The sequence below is a fragment of the Rhinatrema bivittatum genome, chromosome 2, assembly GCF_901001135.1.
Source record: "Rhinatrema bivittatum chromosome 2, aRhiBiv1.1, whole genome shotgun sequence".
Lineage (NCBI taxonomy): Eukaryota > Metazoa > Chordata > Amphibia > Gymnophiona > Rhinatrematidae > Rhinatrema > Rhinatrema bivittatum.
In genome coordinates, this window is record NC_042616.1 from 205,480,098 (window position 1) to 205,499,510 (window position 19,413).

Here is a 19,413-nt window from a genome sequence, read left to right on the forward strand (position 1 = left end):
ATATGTTGAAAATCTGTTTGCTTTAAGGTGAATTTTGAAAGCCCGATACACACATCAATTAGGGAATGTGCAATTATGTTGGGCTGGCGCATGTGGAGCCGGATTTAAAAGCTACCCCATGTACATGCTACTGACGCGCACAAATGAAAAGTTTCCCAAAAAGTGGCAGGGCTGGGAGATCTGGGATTTTAACATGAAAGTTTTGTGTGGAAAATATTTAGGTGAACTGGCGCACGCTGGGGGTTTCGCTGCCACGTAACTTTGCTTTTCTAAGAAGGCGTGTAAGTTATAAAACAAAAAAATCCAGGCAGATCAGGGTTTAAAGGTTAGTGCTAACATGGGTGAAGGGAGGCTATGAAACTAAGGGGCCTCATTTTCCAGAGGGATCGCATGCGATAAGGGACATTTTCGCATGTGAAAGAGTCCCTTATCGCGTGCGAGACCAACATGGGGGCGGAGTCGGCCCCGAAGAGGAGGAGTCAGGGCGTCACCGGGGTCAACTCCGCGAAGATGCCGCAGACGACAAAAAGATAAGGCCCTTTTCACGTCCGAGTTCGCACCCAATAGCTGCACCTTCTATTGTGGTGCTATTGGGTGCGAAACCGGCAGCGATCGCACCGTGACGGTGCGATCGCTGCCGGCTAGCGCAGCTCCGCCCCCCGTTTCGGCCCCCCACCCCTCATTCCCTAAAGTATCGCAGGCCTGCGATACTTTAGAAAATGAGGCCCTAAGTGGGTTTGCAAGATCTATTTCTTAAATGGGCGAACGAGGAATGAACTGGGAAAACTGGCCAATGGTGTCAGCGCAGGTCCCTTTTAAAATCCCCCCGCTTACGCGGTAGAAGTGGCATTTGCGCACCCAGGTGTGCACCCGCTTAAAATTGAGTTCACATGTGCACACGGTCAGGCAATTTGATAACATGCGCGGATATATATGCATATGTTATAAAATAGATGCGTCCCTGGGCACGGGCCACACACACCGCTTTGAAAGTTACCATCCCTTTGTTTTTTCTTTCTTTGTTTCAATGAGGCCGGCACCAGGAATTCCCCACTCTGTGAATGTCTAGAAGTGCTCAGCTTCTGATTATAGAAAATGTCCTTTTGGAATCCACTCCTTGCTTACTTCATACGTGGCTTCTACAAACCTACCACACTCCTACTCTTTCATAGGCAATTTGCATCTGGATGTCATCTTGGAGAAAAAACTGTCAAGATTTTTAACTTGACGGAATCATCAACTCAGATTACTGTGGAGGTGATGCTCTCAGGCCCAGGGAGGGAAGAGGGATAGCACAGCTGCGGTGACCCCTATCATCCAATGAGTGGTGCCAAGGGTGCATCTCAGGACTGGCCAGGATACTCTTGGGGTGGAGAAGGGGAACTGGCACAGACCACTGAAAGAGAATGATGGCAGACAAAACAAAATAGCTTAATTCCATCTAAGTGAGTTGAGTACTTAGAATATAATTTTTATTGAAGTCCAAGCATTTTTTTTTTTTCATAAAAACTAAAATTCAATTTCCTTTCCATGGGCATGATCTTAAGTATTTATTTTTTTTTTTTATGTCTGCCTATTCCATGAAGGAACAACTTTGTTTCTAGTTTATAAAATGTAATTTTAAAGATTTATAAAGGAGAGTATTTCAACTTCACTGTAAATTACTGTATATTAAAGTCTACTATGAATATGGAAAGTTATAGATACCATTGATGATATAAGCTTACTGTAATTAAATGGTTAAGATTAATGAGCTGTGGTTCATCATACAATGGTTTCTCATAAGCTCTTTGTCCATAATACTGACAATTTCTTGAGCCACACAAACAGCTGAAAGCCCAGAGGTATTTGACCTACGGCATTATTTTCTTCTTCTGCTGGAAATAAGATGTTCAGGCCAACACAGGTGATATTTTGTTCTGTCTCTCAGAGATTTACTCCAGTGCAGAAACTTTTGGAGCTCTCCAAAGTTCACAGAACAGAAGCTCCGAGAAAGAAGGAAGAGTTAGATCATTTGTATATGATTTATATGTTTAAAGTAAAATAAAATGACTAATTATAGCATTGTTTATGTTGGGCCTGGTTTCTAAAAGCTTTTTTCCCCCACAGGTATGAAATTAGATAAAAATAAACCCCTTACCAGCAAACTATAGTTTTGACATACTATTTTATGCATTTTGTTGAAACAAAGCGGAAATTTTAAAGATTTCTAATTGTCTTTCAATTCATTTTTAAAACAAGAGAAAAATAAAACAATTTAATTTAATTTTTTCATTTCATTTTGTTTTAAAAAATGCGGCTACTAGACACAGCCTCCCAACCTCCACAAAAAGCTAGAACTGCTACAATTTTTAAACCAAATCTCTCTCTCCCTCGGCATTCCCTGATACTCTCTACCCTACCCCAGACTCCCGCCTTTTAGCCCTGACCCTTAAAACCCCACAGATCTGCCTAGCAGGGATGTGCATTCATTATAAACAAATGTGCAAAATGCGACAAATAAGGCCAATTTGTTTCATCCAGGATGTCCTGAAATTAAAGAATTTTAGACCTTATAAGCAATAAAAAGGAGTTGATTTGTACACTGCAGTCCCTGCTAGCTGCATTTTACAAATTAAATGGTCCATATAGGGGTTGATTTTCAAAACCCTGCACGCGCAACAAATGAAACAAACCTTATTTGTTGCATTCTTTTTAAATGAATGCATCGGGCCTAGGCCTAAGCTCAAGGATGGGACCTTGCCTAGTACATAGGCTGAAGACCAAAGCAGGGCTGTGGCCTAGGTCTGAGCACAACACTAGGATCTTGGTCTAGGCCTGAGCCTCCCAAACAAAATTACCTGATCTTTTGGGTATCCATGGAAGTGGCCAAATCGGATACTGTCTCCTGGTCCTTGGCCTAGGTTGGAGCCTGGACCCAGGCCCAATGCTGTGGCCCAGCTTCCGAGCCAGGCCCTGGGATCAGGCTTCAGTCCAGGACAAGGCCCCGGCCTCAGGACCTGGCCTTTGGGCGGGCCATGGCAATAGGCGTGGGCCATGCTCCTCCCTATGCTGAGATGTTTGCTTTGCATAGGCCGTAAGTCCAAGTCTTCAGCCCGAGCCTAAGCCCACACTGGCAGATCCCCACCAGATCAGGTATTGGGAGCCGGGGGGATCCTGGCCCCAGCATTTTTCCAGGTGGATGGGAGGCCCGTTTTTGTTTTTTTGGTTATTTTTTTTCTTAAATGTTTGATTTTTTTTTCATATGAATGAAATGAATCAAACATTCCATGAACCAAAATGCGTAGGGAAATATCTTCCTGAAAACGAACCGAAAAACAAAAATATATATTTGTACACCTCTACTTTTTTTTATTTTTCAACTTACACCTCATCCATAGCAGAAGGAAAGCTACATGGCAGGGGACCCCAGAGTGCGCCAGCATGCATAAGTATTTACACACACTTCTCTGGTCATAACCCAAAATGCCTGTGCCTCACCTAGATCATGCCAATTCCTCACCCCTTTTTGAAAACTTGGAGATGTGCACACTCCAGGAGATATGCGCATATCCTTGATGGCTTTTAAAGTCTACTCGGTGAGTGCCATCCCAAGTTATTTGCCTGTCCCCTAATTAATGTGTGTACCAGGCTTTTAAAATTTTTTTTTGAACTGTGTTCACTATTTTAAAATATTACACTCATTTTAATGTGAATTTTAAAAGAGATGCGTGCTATAAAATACTTGAAAATGGTACCTTGATATGTGGTCTGTAATTACATCCTTGGAACTCCTGAAGGAGGATGTCTTTGGCATAATTCAAATACTGAGAGCATTAGCAGCTTGAAGCACATACCCAATATTCCCCTGGCTTTTGAGTGAGGTTCCATTTCCGTAATGATACGCACAGAATGAATCCATTTGAAGAAACTAGTAAGACGCATTGTAGCATTTTGTTTCACTTATCTTTTGGGACGAACGTTAAGGATGGCCTTTTAATTTTATATACCAACACAGCCATTTATTTTATGATTTTTTAAAAATATTTTATAATTGACAATAAAAAGAAAATTGATGCACCAAAGTAGTTTGTAAGTAGAAATCCTAATAACTTGAGCATTGTGGCCTTTCTAAGGTGTTCTCCATTTTTTCATGACTCGCACATCATTTTGAATAAAATGAAAATATACTGATTCTGCATACTCTGCACACTATTTCAGGTTAATAAATAGGAATCCTGGGAAAGGACTCTGCCCTAAAGATGACTAGAAGGACAAAAGAAACCTCTTTTCAAAATGATGTGCACAAGGATGCCACGTATGTAGCTTTACTCAAACTTCTCTCCACGGTTCATTTTTATTTGCTGCTTGTTCCTGTTTGATTTTTGCTTGTTTCTTTTTGCTAAAAGAAAGCTTTGTGCCAGTTACATAAAGCTGACACACATTTTACTTGTAGCACACCAAAGATAGAAAGATAATGGGTAGATTTTTAAATGACTGTGCATGCGCCCATGAATGTGCATATGTCGCTGTTTGGTGAGAAACGCGCTATTTTATAAAGTATGGGCCGGATTTTCAAAAGGCCCGGCGACGCGCATAAAGCCCCGGGATGCGTGTAAGTCCCGGGGCTTTACTAAAGGGGCGGGGAGGGGGCGGGGCGGTCCGGGAGCGGGGTCAGAGGCTCCAGGCACAGCGGCCATTTGCCGCTGTGCCAGGGATCTCACGCCGGCACTCAGCCAGCGTCAGCAACTTACTCCAGCCCCAGGGCTGGAGTAAGTTTGAAACAAAAACAAAACAAAAAAGGTAGGGAGGAAAGGGCGGGGGAGGTAGGGTAAGGGAAGAGAAGTTGGGTGGGAGGTAAGGGAATGGGAGAAGGCAGCGCGGCTCGGCGAGGGCTCGGTGCACGCAAGGTGCACAATTGTGCACCCCTTTGCAGGCGCCAACTCCGAATTTTATAACATGCACGTGCCTGCGTGCGCATGTTATAAAATTGGGCATACGTGTGCGCATGCCGGGTAGCGCGCGCACATGTATGCCCACGCGCAACCTTTTAAAATCTACCTCTATGCGCACAGGTTATAAAATAACCTTCACATGTGTATGTCTGCAGCTTTACACGCATATCATTTGAGAGCGAGAGAGAGAGAGAACCTCTTTATAAGGCTCAGCCTGACACTCAATATCAAGTAAATTTTCAAAGGGCCATGCCTGTAAAAAACAGAGGTTATGCTCGTAGCTGGGTCTTGCGTGCACCACGCGCATTTTAGAATGGGCCCGCCATGCGCTTAACAGGGTCCTGAAAAAGGGGCAAGCTGGGTGGGTTGGGATGGAGCCCGGCTGGGACAGCGACTACTAGCCACTGTCCCAGGGAAGCGCACACCGGCAGCTGGCTGGCACATGGAAAATACTTCTGCTCCGGAGGAGCAGTAAGTAGTGAAATAAAAAAATTTGGGGCAGCTCGGTAGAGTTTACAGGTTGGGGTGGAGAGGGGAAAGGGAAGGAAGGTTAGGTGGGGGGGGGGGGGGGGGTAGGGAAGTTTCCTCTCAGTCCACTCCTTAATTGGAGCAAACTAGGAGGGAATTGGAAAAAAGGCCGATCGTGTCGCCGCTCATAATTTGAAAATTCACCCCCTGCACGCGTGAGTTGTTAAAATCTGGCACGCATGTGCGCACGCACATTGGATTTTATAACATGCACGCTGTTATATAATTAGTGCGTCCATGTGCGTGCGCCGGGAACCGCACACACATAGTCGCGCACACAGGGTTTTGAAAATCGACCCCTAAATGGACCGTTTGATTTGTACAATCCTTTTCATTGCTTATAAGGTCTAAAATTCTTTAATGATGTCAATTTTACAATGACTGTTTCTGTAGCACCCCCCCAAGCCATAACCCACTCTCGCTCTCTCCCTCCCATGTTCACCAGATGCCTACTAAGGAGCTGCAGCAAAGTTAAATGCATAACTTACGCATGCTAGCTGAGGAAAATTAAGGGTTACACATGTCAGTGCTGGCCCCGCCTCTGGAACACCTATGCCCTACCCCCTTATCTGCCTACTTCCCGGCTATTTAAAATTCATGTAGCTTTCACGCAGCCCACTTGCTCGCATATATGGCTCTTTTTGCGCATGCAAGGCTTTTAAAATCTACCTCTAAGGGTTTCATGAACTCAGATTTGAGACTTAGAACAATTTCCTGCAGAAAGCTGTTTGACAGTGGCAGGAAGGGAAATATAGCCATATCCTATCTTAAAAATAGGTAGACAAGAAGCTTAGTGGCCCTGTCTATTTTTGAAAAGGGTGAATTGGGCAGAGGGAAGTGAGGTCGGTGTTTTTATTGTTTAAATATTGTATGTGAGGGGATGCATCTTCTGGGGGTTGACTTTTAAAGGAAGAAACTTGGTCGTATGTTTTGTGATTATATGTTCGTTATATAAAGCTGTGACTGTTGCATTGCAATTTCTTATTTGTGCACGTACTGGAAGATACGTGCATACTCGTGCACCTTTTAAAGTCTGCGCCAGACATACATACTTATGTATCTCCCAGTTCTGGCATGCGCCAGGCTTTTAAAATTCACTCCTATGCGTGCAAGTCCAAACCCCCTCCCCAGCTCCATCCATGAAAATGCCTCGGCATGAACAGGCAGTTTGGTCATACATTTACATAAATTTCAGGGGTCAGTTTTCTAAAAGGCCATTTCTATGGGTAAAACACTGTCATACCTATAAAATGCATTTGAAAATTGCACTCTTTATGATGAATTTTCAAAAGGATTTGTGCAAGTAAATAGGCTTTTGAAAATTGCCCGGGGAGGGGAGGTTTGTGTACATAAAAGGACACTTGTAACTCACATGCATATTTTTATGGGCCCAAAAAAAATAGAGACGTTCAAGGGGGCAGAATTGAGGTAAGGAAATCATTTACTTGTGCATTTCTAAAAATCAACATTACGCATATAAATTTATGCGGGGAAATTTACATCTCCTCTACAGCAGATGTAAATGCGTGTGTGTAAATTTAGGTACGTACTTCCGAAAATCAGCATTATGTGAGTAAGCCTGCCCTAATTTTCACAGCCCTAGTTTTAAAACAGATTAATGCATATGGGTCTACTTTGAAAATTTGGGTTAGAGTAAGCAAATACTTTTTAATTCAATTACTTTAGCCCTATTCGCATGGTTATTAAATTACCCTCCCTGAGGGGAAGTTTTAATCAGGCCATTAAATTTTCAGGCTGTTTTGTGCCCAAATTACATCAGTTTTCAAAGCAAACTTACATGTGTTTAAGTTCATTTTGAAAATTACAGTTAAACCCACTGGGTACATGTAGTTTTGCCAAGAGAATTTATGTGCATATTTTTTTCAATATAAGAATGTGAGTAAGTCCTCAAGGCCTTCCTTCCCCACAGATTCCAACCCCTGTATTCCTATCCCATGAGTGTAAAAGTATACTCATCCATTAATTTTATGTGCATATCAGTCACACAATTTTCTGTGGGTAAGGAACTACTTTACCCGCAAAAGTCCCTTTGAAAATTACCCTGCCCATGTCCATGCAGCTTTTAGGGGTTATTTTTTATGGATGTAAAGAAAATTTAAGTTACTTACAATGAAATTTAATCTGGAACCACCTTTCTAATCTAGAAAACTGGCATCCATGACTTATGAAATGAATAGCTGTTATGTGGAAAAAAGGATTTGCATTCAGACAACAACCAACAAGGACTGAACTTCACAATCTGGGTAAACAAATAAGTGTGGGGGTAGCTTGCTTATTGCAGTGGTTACTACCCTAAACCAATTAAGCCTGATACATCACTTTGAATACATATACAGCATTGCTCTCTGCTTCTATGGCAGGGGGAAATGTGAAAAAGAGGATTTGCATTCAGACAACAACAACAAGGACTGAACTTCACAATCTGGGTAAATAAATAAGTAGGGATGTGCTTCTTTTTTTTCTGCCGGGTCAGGCTACAGATCGGGCAACCCAAGGAAAACTTCATTTTCCAACGGGTTGTTTTTTTTTTTCTCTGTAATTTTCGCCGAAAAAAACCCCAAAAACCACCCCAACCCTTCAAATTTAGTTAATTACAACCCCCCACCCTCCCAACCCCCCAAAAACTTGCCTAAAGTCCCTGGTGGTCCAGTGGGGGTCCTGGGACTGATCTCCTGCTCTCGGGCCATCGGCTGCCAGTAAACAAAATGGCACCAGTGGCCCTTTGACCTTATCATGTGACAGGGGCTACTGGTTCCATTGGTCGGCCCCTGTCACATGGAAGGAGCATGGATGGTCTGTGCCATTTTCTAATAATACACAAGCAAAATCTATATATGTGTAGTTATGCCAATTTTTATACGTGTAACATTTGAAAATTCACCACATACTGTTGTGCCAGAGGTGGACACTTGGGCCAAGGTGGGGTTGACGCAACCCATAGGTTGCGTCAACCCATAGGTTGCGTCAACCTGCCAACAGTGGGGCCTATGGGTCCCCACTGTTGGCAGGTGGAAAGGGCTGATGAACAGAGGCAGCTGGAGCTTCACCAATTCACCGGCCCCGGTACCCATTTTGGGTACCGGGGCCGGCTGGACTTAGGTGGACCTCTATATGTAGTCGATGAGGAGATCGAGTTCAGCCCAGAGACAGCAGGAGGGAGATGGTACAGTCTTACACTGGACAAGGTAGTGTCCTGGAGACTCGGGCGCCTAAGGAACAAAGGCATACAGGGGGCGCCCGAGCAAGAGCAGGTCAAAACCTGAATTGACCAAGTCCAGGAGGTAAGCTGAAGAGGCATCGAGGAATAGGTTTGAGTCAGAACTGGCGGCAATCTGGAAGCAGTGGCAAGCAAGGCTGAGGTCTGATCACGGAGATAGTCTAGAGACGTAGTCAGGCAATGCAGAGGTCTGGGTCTGGAGAGAGGCAACGGCGTAGTCAGGCGATGCAAATGTCCAGGCTTGGAGAGAGTCAATGGCGTGGTCAGCGAAGCAGAGTTAAAATCTGTGTAGGCAATCCAAAGGTGCAAGGCAGGAGCGTAGGAACGAAGGGACAGGAACCAGGATCAAACGAGGAACAGGAACACAGGAAAGAGATGAATCTCTGAGGAGGCAATGAGTACTCGACCAGCGAGGAGACCCGTTGCAAAGGCAAAGCTAGGGAGCAGAGTCCGGGCTTAAGTACCGGTGCTCCGCTGACATCATCATCCGGGGCCGCACACGCCTAGGGAGGTGCGCGATGCCGAGTTGCAGCGTCTCCCCGCGGGCCATGTGGAGAGACCCGACGTGAAGCAATGGACGTGGTGGCTGAACGGGGAACGCTAGGGACAGCAGCTAAACCAGAGGCACCAGGGGAGGCCCGAGGATGGAGCTGGTGGCCTGCTGCCACCAGAGAGGAGGAACCAGGAGCTGGAATTACTACAGAGAAGTGAGGGGGCCGTGCTGCGGGTCTACCGCGGACGGCCGTATACCACATACTTTTAAATTCAAAATAAGTAAGCTTCAACTTCGCCTGAACTTCCCTTTCCCAAATGCCTTTCTCCAGTTCACATAAAGTTGCTTGTGAAACCGGATTATGAAAGTACTTTTACATGCACTGAGCCCTGGTCTAATTTACACAGCCATTTACGTCATAAGTTCGTGTTTTATGCATGTAAATAGCTTTGAAAATTGGGCCCTAAGAGAATAATTTTCAGAGCCATATCTGCAGGTAAAACAGTGCTTTATACATGGAAATGGGCTTTCAGAAAACTGCCTGCCTCAAATGTAAGTAAAAGTACATGTATAGGTCTTCAGTGTGTGTACCGCAGTGATAAAATTGTATGAGAGGGGTTGGGGAGGGATTTGCAGTTACGTGCACACTTTTGCATTTTTATGTGCATGCTTTTTCTTGAAAAAAATACCCCACAAATTAGCAGATATAAATGTGTTTAGGTAGTTTTTAGCAATAATTTAATTTTGCACAAATTTTCCCTTTTATAACTGGTGTAAAGTCAGTGGGTAATTGACTTTGAATCTATGGAGGTAGTAAAGAAATTACCCCCTAAATGCTGAAACCATCAATAGTGACCCCGTTTTTGGCAACTGAATAACAATATCAGTTTCAAATAAAAGGTTTCACCATTTACTTCTGCAAAATAGCCTACAAACCCACCTACAAACCCACAGGTGCTTTTATCTGCTAGCCTCTAAACTGTTTTAAAAGAGAAACTTTCAATAAAGTTACAAATTCCTACTGGAAGTATGGGCAGGTAATTAAAAATAAAACTCCCTGTGCCTGAATGGTCCTGCCTTCAACATCGCCACTTTTTACCACCAGAAAATGCATGTATGCTCATGTATTTTCCACATACTAGGGGGAAATACATTTCAAAAGGTTTGTCCATCTCATCGTCACAAAGAACCTACTTCTTATGTTGATACCCTGCTTGATCTGGAGTCAACAGCATAGTAGGTAGGTATCTTCTTCGCATTAGCAATGCATTGACACCCTTACATGTACTTGAATAACTCAGAGAAGTGCATAGGCAGTTAACCAGTGTACCAGTATCACATCAAAATTAACGTCCAGTCGTCTTGGTTGTTGCTGTAGCTGTGGTTAACTGTCAAACCCATAATTTTGGTGATAGTGGAGCAGACTAGTGTTTGCCAAATTGCATGTTTTGGTATAGCCAAATGTAATTGTTCTTGAAATTGTTCATTCTTGTTGCAATGAAATTGGTTGTACCATAATATTGTTGAATATGTAGATTAGCAGGTAAAATCATGAGATTGTAAATATCACTGAATGGACTATCCTCTTTTAATTGGTTGATACCATATGACCGTGGGATTCCAGCCTCTTCTGATTATTGAGGAAAAGAAGTGTGGCTACATTCCTTATCAGTTCTGGAGTGTTTATACCACAACTGTTGTATGCAAGTTTCAACATATGCTCATCTGTACTTTGGGAAAACAAAGAAACAGCTGATTCATTTCTGTAATACTTTCACAGAAATTCATTATCTTTTCTAATTTATCCAAGATTCTTCCACAAAGTTTACAGAGTATGTCTATCCTCACAAATATTTTGCATTTCTTGGTTGGTGATCATCAAATTCTTATTTCCTCTCATGTGCTTATTATGAACACGTCTACAAAATAATTAACGGAAATCATTATGATAATATATGTCCAATATTGCTTTTTTTATGTTCCTATTATTATTGTTACAATGTGAAGTCAACACTGAGTAGGAAAGTTATCTAGATGAAATTACCCACCAACCTCCAATTAACTTTACCCGGAGAAGTGTTCTACTGAATATACTCAGATACATTTATCCAGATAATCTTAGGACATGTATTTTTGTGACCAGACTCACCATGCTACGTTTAGTGGGGTAGTGCTGAATATCACCACTCACTGGTGGACAAACTGGTGAAACTGGTCATGATGTGGATGCGCGACGGTTTTAAAATAGGCCGACTTATGCAATAGAAATGGCATTTATGCACCTAGGCGCTTGCTCACTTAAAATTAGGTGGACATGTGTGCACACTCAGGCTATTCATATTTTATAACATGCACACATAAGTGTGCACAAGTTATAAAATTGCAGTAACCATGGGCATATGCCAATGCACACGAGCCAATGTGTGTCTGAGTGCCACTTTGAAAGTTACCGTCTAAGTTTTTATGCACTTTCTTCGTGTTATTGTCAACCTGTGTTTGTTCTTAAAGAGTTTCAGAACTTGTGCCTAAGTCGTTTTCATTTCATTTATTGATATTTATCAATTGCTTTCCAGATAAAAATCACTCAAAGTGATGTACAACAAAGTCAAATATACAAAATTACAGCATATTACATAAATATATGCAACATATAACAATCAAACGATAACAGTATTTAAAACTCTCTCCTTGACTCTACCGAAAGCTTAGCCTTCCATTTATGAGCTTTTTAGGCAAACATTCCATATATTCTGGTAAAAGTTATTATAAGAGGTACTGTTTGAGGTTGAAGTTTCTTCACATAATGGCAAACACATCACTAATGAATGTTTTAGGTTTTCCCTTGGCAGTGCTGCAACTTGCATCTTTGTTTGTTGGGCATTTCTATTCCATTCTTCCTAAATTTTCATCTCTTTTTCATTAACGAAAAATAAATAAATAAATATGTATGTAGATAAGATGCAACAACCAAAGAATAGGACTACCAAAATGTTAAGGGGCCAATTTTCAAAACTGGTTGCATTGATGAAAAGTCAGCAGGTACTGTGCATTTATCTCTGGGCTTTGTACCAGCTCCCAAAGTGGAAAGCAAGAGCATGTTTCCACTTTGAAAACTGCCTGGTGAAAAAAACCACAGACATTTCTGCCTGCTATTTCATAGATACAAGAATGTAATCTACATATGTTATTTCCCTCCCCTGACATAAACACACCCCTGGGATCAGTTACGTCGTACCAACTTAAAATTATACACATTGTTTATCCCTGTGCATTCTTTTACCCAGGCACGTGGTGGGCAATATTCAGACTATTTACCTAGATAAATAGGTATTTGCCTTGCATAAATTAGAACACATGTCATGTTGGGCTTTAAAAAGCAGTCAGTAATTTAGGGGCGGATTTTCAGAGCCCTGCTCGCGTAAATCCCCCCAAAACCGGGCGGATTTACGCGAGCAGGGCCCTGCGCGCCGGGAAGCCTATTTTACATAGGCCTCCCGGCGCGCGCAGAGCCCCGGGACTCGCGTAAGTCCCGGGGTTCTCGGAGGGGGGCGTGTCGGGGGCGTGTCGGGGGCGGGCCCGGTCGTCGCGGCGTTTCGGGGGCGTGTAGGCAGCGTTTTGGGGGCGGGTACGGCGGCGTGGCTACGGCCCGGGGGCGTGGCCGCGCCCTCCGTACCCGCCCCCAGGTCGCGGTCCGGCGCGCAGGAGGCCCGCTGGCGCGCGGGGATTTACGCCTCCCGGAGGGAAGCGTAAATCCCCCGACAAAGGTAAGGGGGGGGTTTAGACAGGGCCGGGCGGGTGGGTTAGGTAGGGGAAGGGAGGGGAAGGTGAGGGGAGGGCAAAGGAAAGTTCCCTCCGAGGCCGCTCCGATTTCGGAGCGGCCTTGGAGGGAACGGGGTAGGCTGCGCGGCTCGGCGCGCGCCGGCTATACAAAATTCATAGCCTTGCGCGCGCTGATCCAGGATTTTAGTGGATACGCGCGGCTCCGCGCGTATCTACTAAAATCCAGTGTACTTTTGTTTGCGCCTGGAGCGCAAACAAAAGTAGGCTATTCGCGCGCCTTTTAAAATCCGCCCCTTACTGGATAATATCTTCAAAATGCTGGAGGCATTTCCCGTAAAATCTAGTAGGATATTTTAATACCTGCTTAAAGTTATTAAGAAAAACAAAACCAGCCCCATAGTTTTCGAGATACCAAAAGTTATTCACCTCATTAATCATGGATGCCTTTTTAAAGATGGTGTGCATGCAAGATTAGAAAAGTACATAAGAACATCATGCTGGGTCAGACCAAGGTCCATTAAGCCTAGTATTATGCCTCCGACGGTGGCCAGTCCAGGCCACAAGTATCTGGCAGATCCCATAAAGTAGATCTATTTCCTGTTTCTCACTCCCAGGGACAGCAATAGCTTTCTTTAGTCTCTCTGGCTAATAATGTGTTCTGGACTTTTCCTCCAGGAGCTTGCCCATACCTCTTTTAAACTTCAATATGAAGACGCCTTGATCGCATCCTCTGGCAACAGATTCTACAACTTGACAGAGGACAGAGTGAAAAAGTATTGTCTATGATCTGTTTTGAGTGTGCTGGTTGTTAGTTTCATGGTGTGTCCCCTTGTTTTAGTAATATTTGAAAGGGTAAATAACTGTCCTTTTCTTTACCCATTCAACCCCTCTTATGATTCTATAAATGTCTATCATGATACCTCTCAGCTGTCTCTTTTCCAAGCTGAAGCGCCCTAGCCTGCGAAGCCTCTCATCTTAGGAGAGATGTTCCATGCCCTTTATCATTTTTGTCACCCTTCTCTGCAACACCCTCACCCCATGCTATATTTCTTCCATAGCAATTATGAATTCCAAAAAAATTAAAAAATGATTTCTCCCATAAATCTCATGGGCTTTATATATATATATGATAAGATATATTTGATGAGATGATGAGATATATTTCATGATCATATATATATATATATATATATATATATATATATATATATATATAATGAGAAAACAGTGGAGTGTCTCAGGGATCTGTACTGGGACTGGTGCTTTTTAATATAGTGGTTCTCAACCTTTTTCTGTCAGGTGACACACTGGACACATGACTGTCATAGGGCTAACAAAAACCAAATAATCTATATCCACAGAAACCCTCTAACTCCCAACAATGGGTGCAGAGCAGCACTAGGACATTCCCCATATAACTCACCATACAAAAAAGATATTCTGGTGACATCTCAGTAACAGCAACACCAACTCTCCCGACTACCAGGCACAATAGCCCTTCTTATGAAAAGGCAGAAGCTCACCAACAATGCATGTCCTACTGAGAAAACACAACTAATAAGACTGATACAAATGCCTACATGCTAGTAAATTACCTCACCTCGGTCATGCACACAAGACTGACCTTCTCCAAACACAGAAAGACAGCAAATTACAAATATGGATTCAGAAACTGGAATGCAAACCTCAAAAAAGCCACTCTGCATGCAGTGCAAAGCTGGAGAAATGGAAAGAGAAATATAGCACCTAACACAGTCCCAGGATCTGCAATAATGCACACAAACTAATGCGCAAAAAGTTACACCTGCATTATGAAGCACACTTGAACGGTAACAACCCAACCTATGAAATGGCAACACTACAAATATTAATCCTGGCCCTGAACACCAATGCAATCTTATTAGGAAAAAATAACAAGCCACGCTGCTATAGATCCCTTCACAGAAACTACAAGCTTACCTGGGTCACACATGGAGAACTCAACAGACCCTCACCAAATACAGAATAAAGAGCCCACAAAGCTAATGGTTTTGTTTTTCCATTGTTGCACTACATACAGAGGGGGTCATTCATCAAATTGCGATGGGCAGTTATTGCATGCAATTTGAAAATGTAAATTAAGGAAAGGGGAGGAGTTTGGATGGGGTTTAGGTAAATTAAGGTCCTGTAGCGCTGCGGAAGATAATGTATCACAGATTATCACCTTCAGTAGCGCCGGAAATAGTGACAGCTATTTCATTGGCGCTATGGAGGCGATAGTGTGCAGTGAAACTGCAACCATGGCAAGTAAAAATGCACCTCCACAATGTGGCCACCTGCTCACTATTGCCCCCGTCCCTTTTTTTTGCAGCTCATCAGTGGAATGATGAATCTAGGGGAGAGTTTGGATTCTTGCTGTTTCCAGTTCAGATTTTGTCTGCACATTTCTATTTATACACTCCTCACGAAATCTAAAATAAAAATTGTAAAACTATACTAATAAAGTGAATATATGTTTCAAAACAACTGATGAATACAATAATATCCAATAATGTACAAACTCATAAAAGTTATTAAACATTTTCCAAACACCAATAAAATATTTCAAAATAGCAGACACATCACAAAATAGAAAATACCCAATAATTAATATGGCAGTCAATCAAGAAAAATGAACTTAAAAAGCTACCTTAACTTACCATCTCCAGCAACTTTCCTACTCCTTTCCCTTGCAGGCCAGTAGCACACACCAGAAGCAGCAGGGGCTGCTGAAGCTCTGTCCTCAGGGTCTTCTCTTTAGGACCCAAGACCAGTCTCTCTGTCTCCTTTACACACTCACGTCACACCCCCATGACCAGTATTGCATCCATCGGTCTTCGACGGCTTCAATCCACTTGTTGCACCCCTATCTTGGCTCTTCCCGCTTACCGCAGCATCGTCAAGCCGACTTCTCTGGCATCCCTGGAATGGCTATGGTGCAGCTGTACTCCATTGCTCCTCCCAGGTACCTGCTAGAGTATGTGCATGCGTGCAACCCACGTTTAAGTACGCCCAGTGGCGTGAACCTCAAGGGTGTTCCCTTATCTGATGTTACGCCGGGTATATCTACTTCTCAAGATTGCTAGCTCATTGCGTTGGCAAAGACTCAAATGGACAAGAACTGTTCCTGTCTGCGCTACTCTGCCGCTTCTCTGCTGCCTGCAGGAAGCTTTTCTTCTGCCCTTCGGGATTTTACTACTAACTTGGGTACCCGCTCCTCGGGGGCCCTCTGTTCTATTTTCAGGTGCCATTCAGGGAACAGGTACTTGTTCCTCGAGGGCCTGCTCTCCCTGCCTCAGTGCCTGTACCTATGACAACTATCTGGTGGAATTGCATCCATAACAGCTAACACCGAGTGAGTACTCTAATATCTCATCTGTCTCATCCACAGTGACCCTTGCTGTGGAACCTCCTGATGTCACCTAGGAGAGAAGGGCTCCCTCTGCCGAGGTCCCTGAGACTACAACTCACCACTGCCACCTTGTGGCTACTTCAAGCTGTATAATAAAAGAGTTCAATTCCGGTGTTTTGTGTATAAGAGTCCAGCCCAGTGCTGTGGCTCCTCATGGGACTCCTCCCCATGGGCGTGGTCATCTCCACAGCACCCAATGATTCACTAAAACACACGTAATAACAACAACCAGTTTCTGACTCTCACATACCAGTCATCTCCCTGACCAGTTTCTCAATTTCACACACACAACAGTCAACTCCCTGACCAGTCTCTCTCTCATTCACCTTCTTGACCATTCTCTCATTCACATACACTAGTCACCTCCTCAGACACACACACCAGTCACCTCTCTGACTAGTCTTTCTCAACCAAAAACCCAGTCACCTCCCTAACCAGCCCCTCTCTCTCATTAATGCACACCAGTCACCTCTATCACCAATCTCTCTCTCTCTCTCACAGATACCAGTCACCTCCCTGACTAGTCTCTCTCTCACACACACCTCCATGACAGTTTATTTCTCTCTCTCTTACATGCATACCAATCACCTTCCTGACCATCTTGTTCTCTCTCTTTCTCGCACGCACACACAGTCATCTCCCTGATCAGCCCTCTCTCTCTCACATGTACACAAGACATCTCCCTGATGTTTCTCTGATGTTCACCAGTTTTCTCCTTGACCAGTCTCTCTCTTTAACATGCATACCAGACCTTCCTGACCAGTCTCTCCCTCATACAGCTGCCTCCCTTATCAGTCTCTCTCTCTCTCTCTCACTTAGTCACCTCCCTTACCAATCTCTCTCACACACACACATACCAGTCAGCTCCCTGACCAGTTTCTCTCACACACAGTCATTTTCCTGACCAGTCTATATCTCTTTCTCTCTTACATGCACATCAGTCACCTTCCTATCCAGTCTCTCTCTCTCTTTCACATGCATACCAGTGACCTCCCTGACCAGTTGCTCTCTTTCTCTTACATGCACACCAGTCACCTACCTAACCAGGTTTTCTCTCAAACACACACATGCTCTCTCTCTGTCACTTACATATACACATGATCTCTCTCTTAAACCTAAGCTCTCAGTCACATATTTTCTCACTCTCTCACTCTCTCATTTGTAAACATGCTGGTTCACTCTCAATTTAACTCACCCTCCCCCCAAATATAACTAAAACCTGCATCAGCCTCCTCTTCCAGCCCCCACGGCCCAAGAAATAATCCTATCGGCTGTGGGGACTAACTCTGCTGTCTCCCATTGTGGATCATTAGCTGTTTTTCTCTAGCTTGTGCTGCTCCTTGGGATGATGCTGTCACTACTTTTGAATCCAGCATGGCCCTTTCTTCTTCCTGTGCACCCACTGAGCATCACTTTCTCTTTCGGGCTGTCAGGTGTGGGAAGAAGAAAAGGCTATGCTGCAGTAACCAACTCCCACTAATATTGGTGCAGTTTCCATCTGGTCTTGAGCATTCTGACAGACCGATTAGCAATGGCAGCAGTGAAAAGATACCTGCACTCAATCTCTCACTGAAGGGGAAGAGAAGAGCAGCCAGGTTAGCAGGAGTACAAGACACAATGCCAGTGCTTGGTGACACACTGATATGTCACGACATACTGATTGAGAATCACAGTTTTAATATATTCATAAATGATTTGTAAAAGGGAATGAGTGATGTGATCAAATTTGCAGATGAAACAAAATTATTCCAAGTTGTTAAATAACAAGTGGATTGTAAGAAATTGCAGAAGGAACTTGAGAGACTGGGAGACTGGGTAAACAAATGTCAGAAGAAATTTAAGTTACATGATATTAGATTTCATATTAAGAGTTACCACAGGAAATTGATCTGGGCATCATAATGGACAATATTATGAAATCTTCAGCTCATTGTGTGGTGGAGGTCAGAAAAGCAAACAGAATGTTAGGAATTATTACGAAAAGAATGGAGAATAAAATGGAGAATATCATATTACCTCTGTATTGCTCTATGGTGAGACCGCATCTAGAACATTGTATGTGATTCTACATCTCAAAGGGCAGGAGCAATGCCCATTTGGTCCTACTGTCATGGTCTGTATTTTAAAAATGTCACTGGCAGCCGTCAAGATGGAGGTAAAGTGACGTCATTTAGAACCTATCTCAGGTGCCTATCTCAGCCCAGCTGGGTAGGTGAAGGCTTGGTATTATGGAGCAAGAGGGCAAGGTTGAACCTGTCTCAGTTCAGCCATGTGTCCTAGGTGTGATTCCTGAACCTTGCCCCTATCATGTGATGGGGCAAAGTCAGATTGGTGCCATTTTGAAAAATGGAATCAACCGGGAGGGATGCTAGGGGACACCCCAGCTCTAACGAGGGACCTTCAACTATTTTCAAAGATTTGGGGGTGCAGGAGGGGGTCATGGGGTAGGGGTGTGTGCATGGGAGTATGGGGGAGTGAAGAGATCCCTGAACCCCCAATGATTTTACTTCACACCTTTGGGGGGAGACACTATACACTAATGAGGTTAGGTGTCTGTTGGGGTGGTGGGTGCTCCTGAAGCCCACAATGACTTTAGTGTTAAACTTCAAAGAGGGGTAGAAGTGGGGAGCTGTTGCCACATGCAATTTTTAGCATTTATTTTACATGGAAGAGTCGTGGACGTTTCAAATGTTGGCCCCAGGCTGAACCTGGGATCAGCCCTGACTCCTGCTCAAACCTTTTTTTTATCAGCTGCAACACTTTTTTGGGGGGTTCTAGGCCCTTTATATAAAATGTGGGAGCCTCAGGACCCTTGTCACATTTATTGATTTTTGAAAAGGTGTTACTTTATAACAGCTGACCACTTTCTTAGTTGGCCATGATAAAATATTAACATCAATTGCCTATTAATGACCTTCTATGCATGTATTTACATTATTCATGCATGCAAATTGCATACAAAGAAGGCCATTGAAATAGGGGCGGCAACCTGGGTGGGGCCATGCATAAT

The 19,413-nt window shown here is 43.6% G+C and overlaps 1 protein-coding gene across 3 annotated transcripts in view; it reads left to right on the top strand.

Moving 5' to 3' along the window:
• The window catches only part of LOC115084331 (ATP-binding cassette sub-family B member 5-like), a 210,913-nt gene that overhangs the window by 35,942 nt on the left and 155,558 nt on the right, over nucleotides 1-19,413 (top strand). For 2 of the 3 annotated variants that reach the window (XM_029589048.1, XM_029589050.1), the window contains exon 3: nucleotides 4,201-4,297. In XM_029589048.1, the coding sequence (XP_029444908.1) occupies nucleotides 4,242-4,297 (56 nt within the window). In that variant the 5' untranslated portion in view covers nucleotides 4,201-4,241. Of the gene's footprint in view, nucleotides 1-4,200; nucleotides 4,298-7,627; nucleotides 7,727-19,413 lie in introns of all 3 variants that reach the window. The other variant, XM_029589051.1, reaches the window with a different exon arrangement.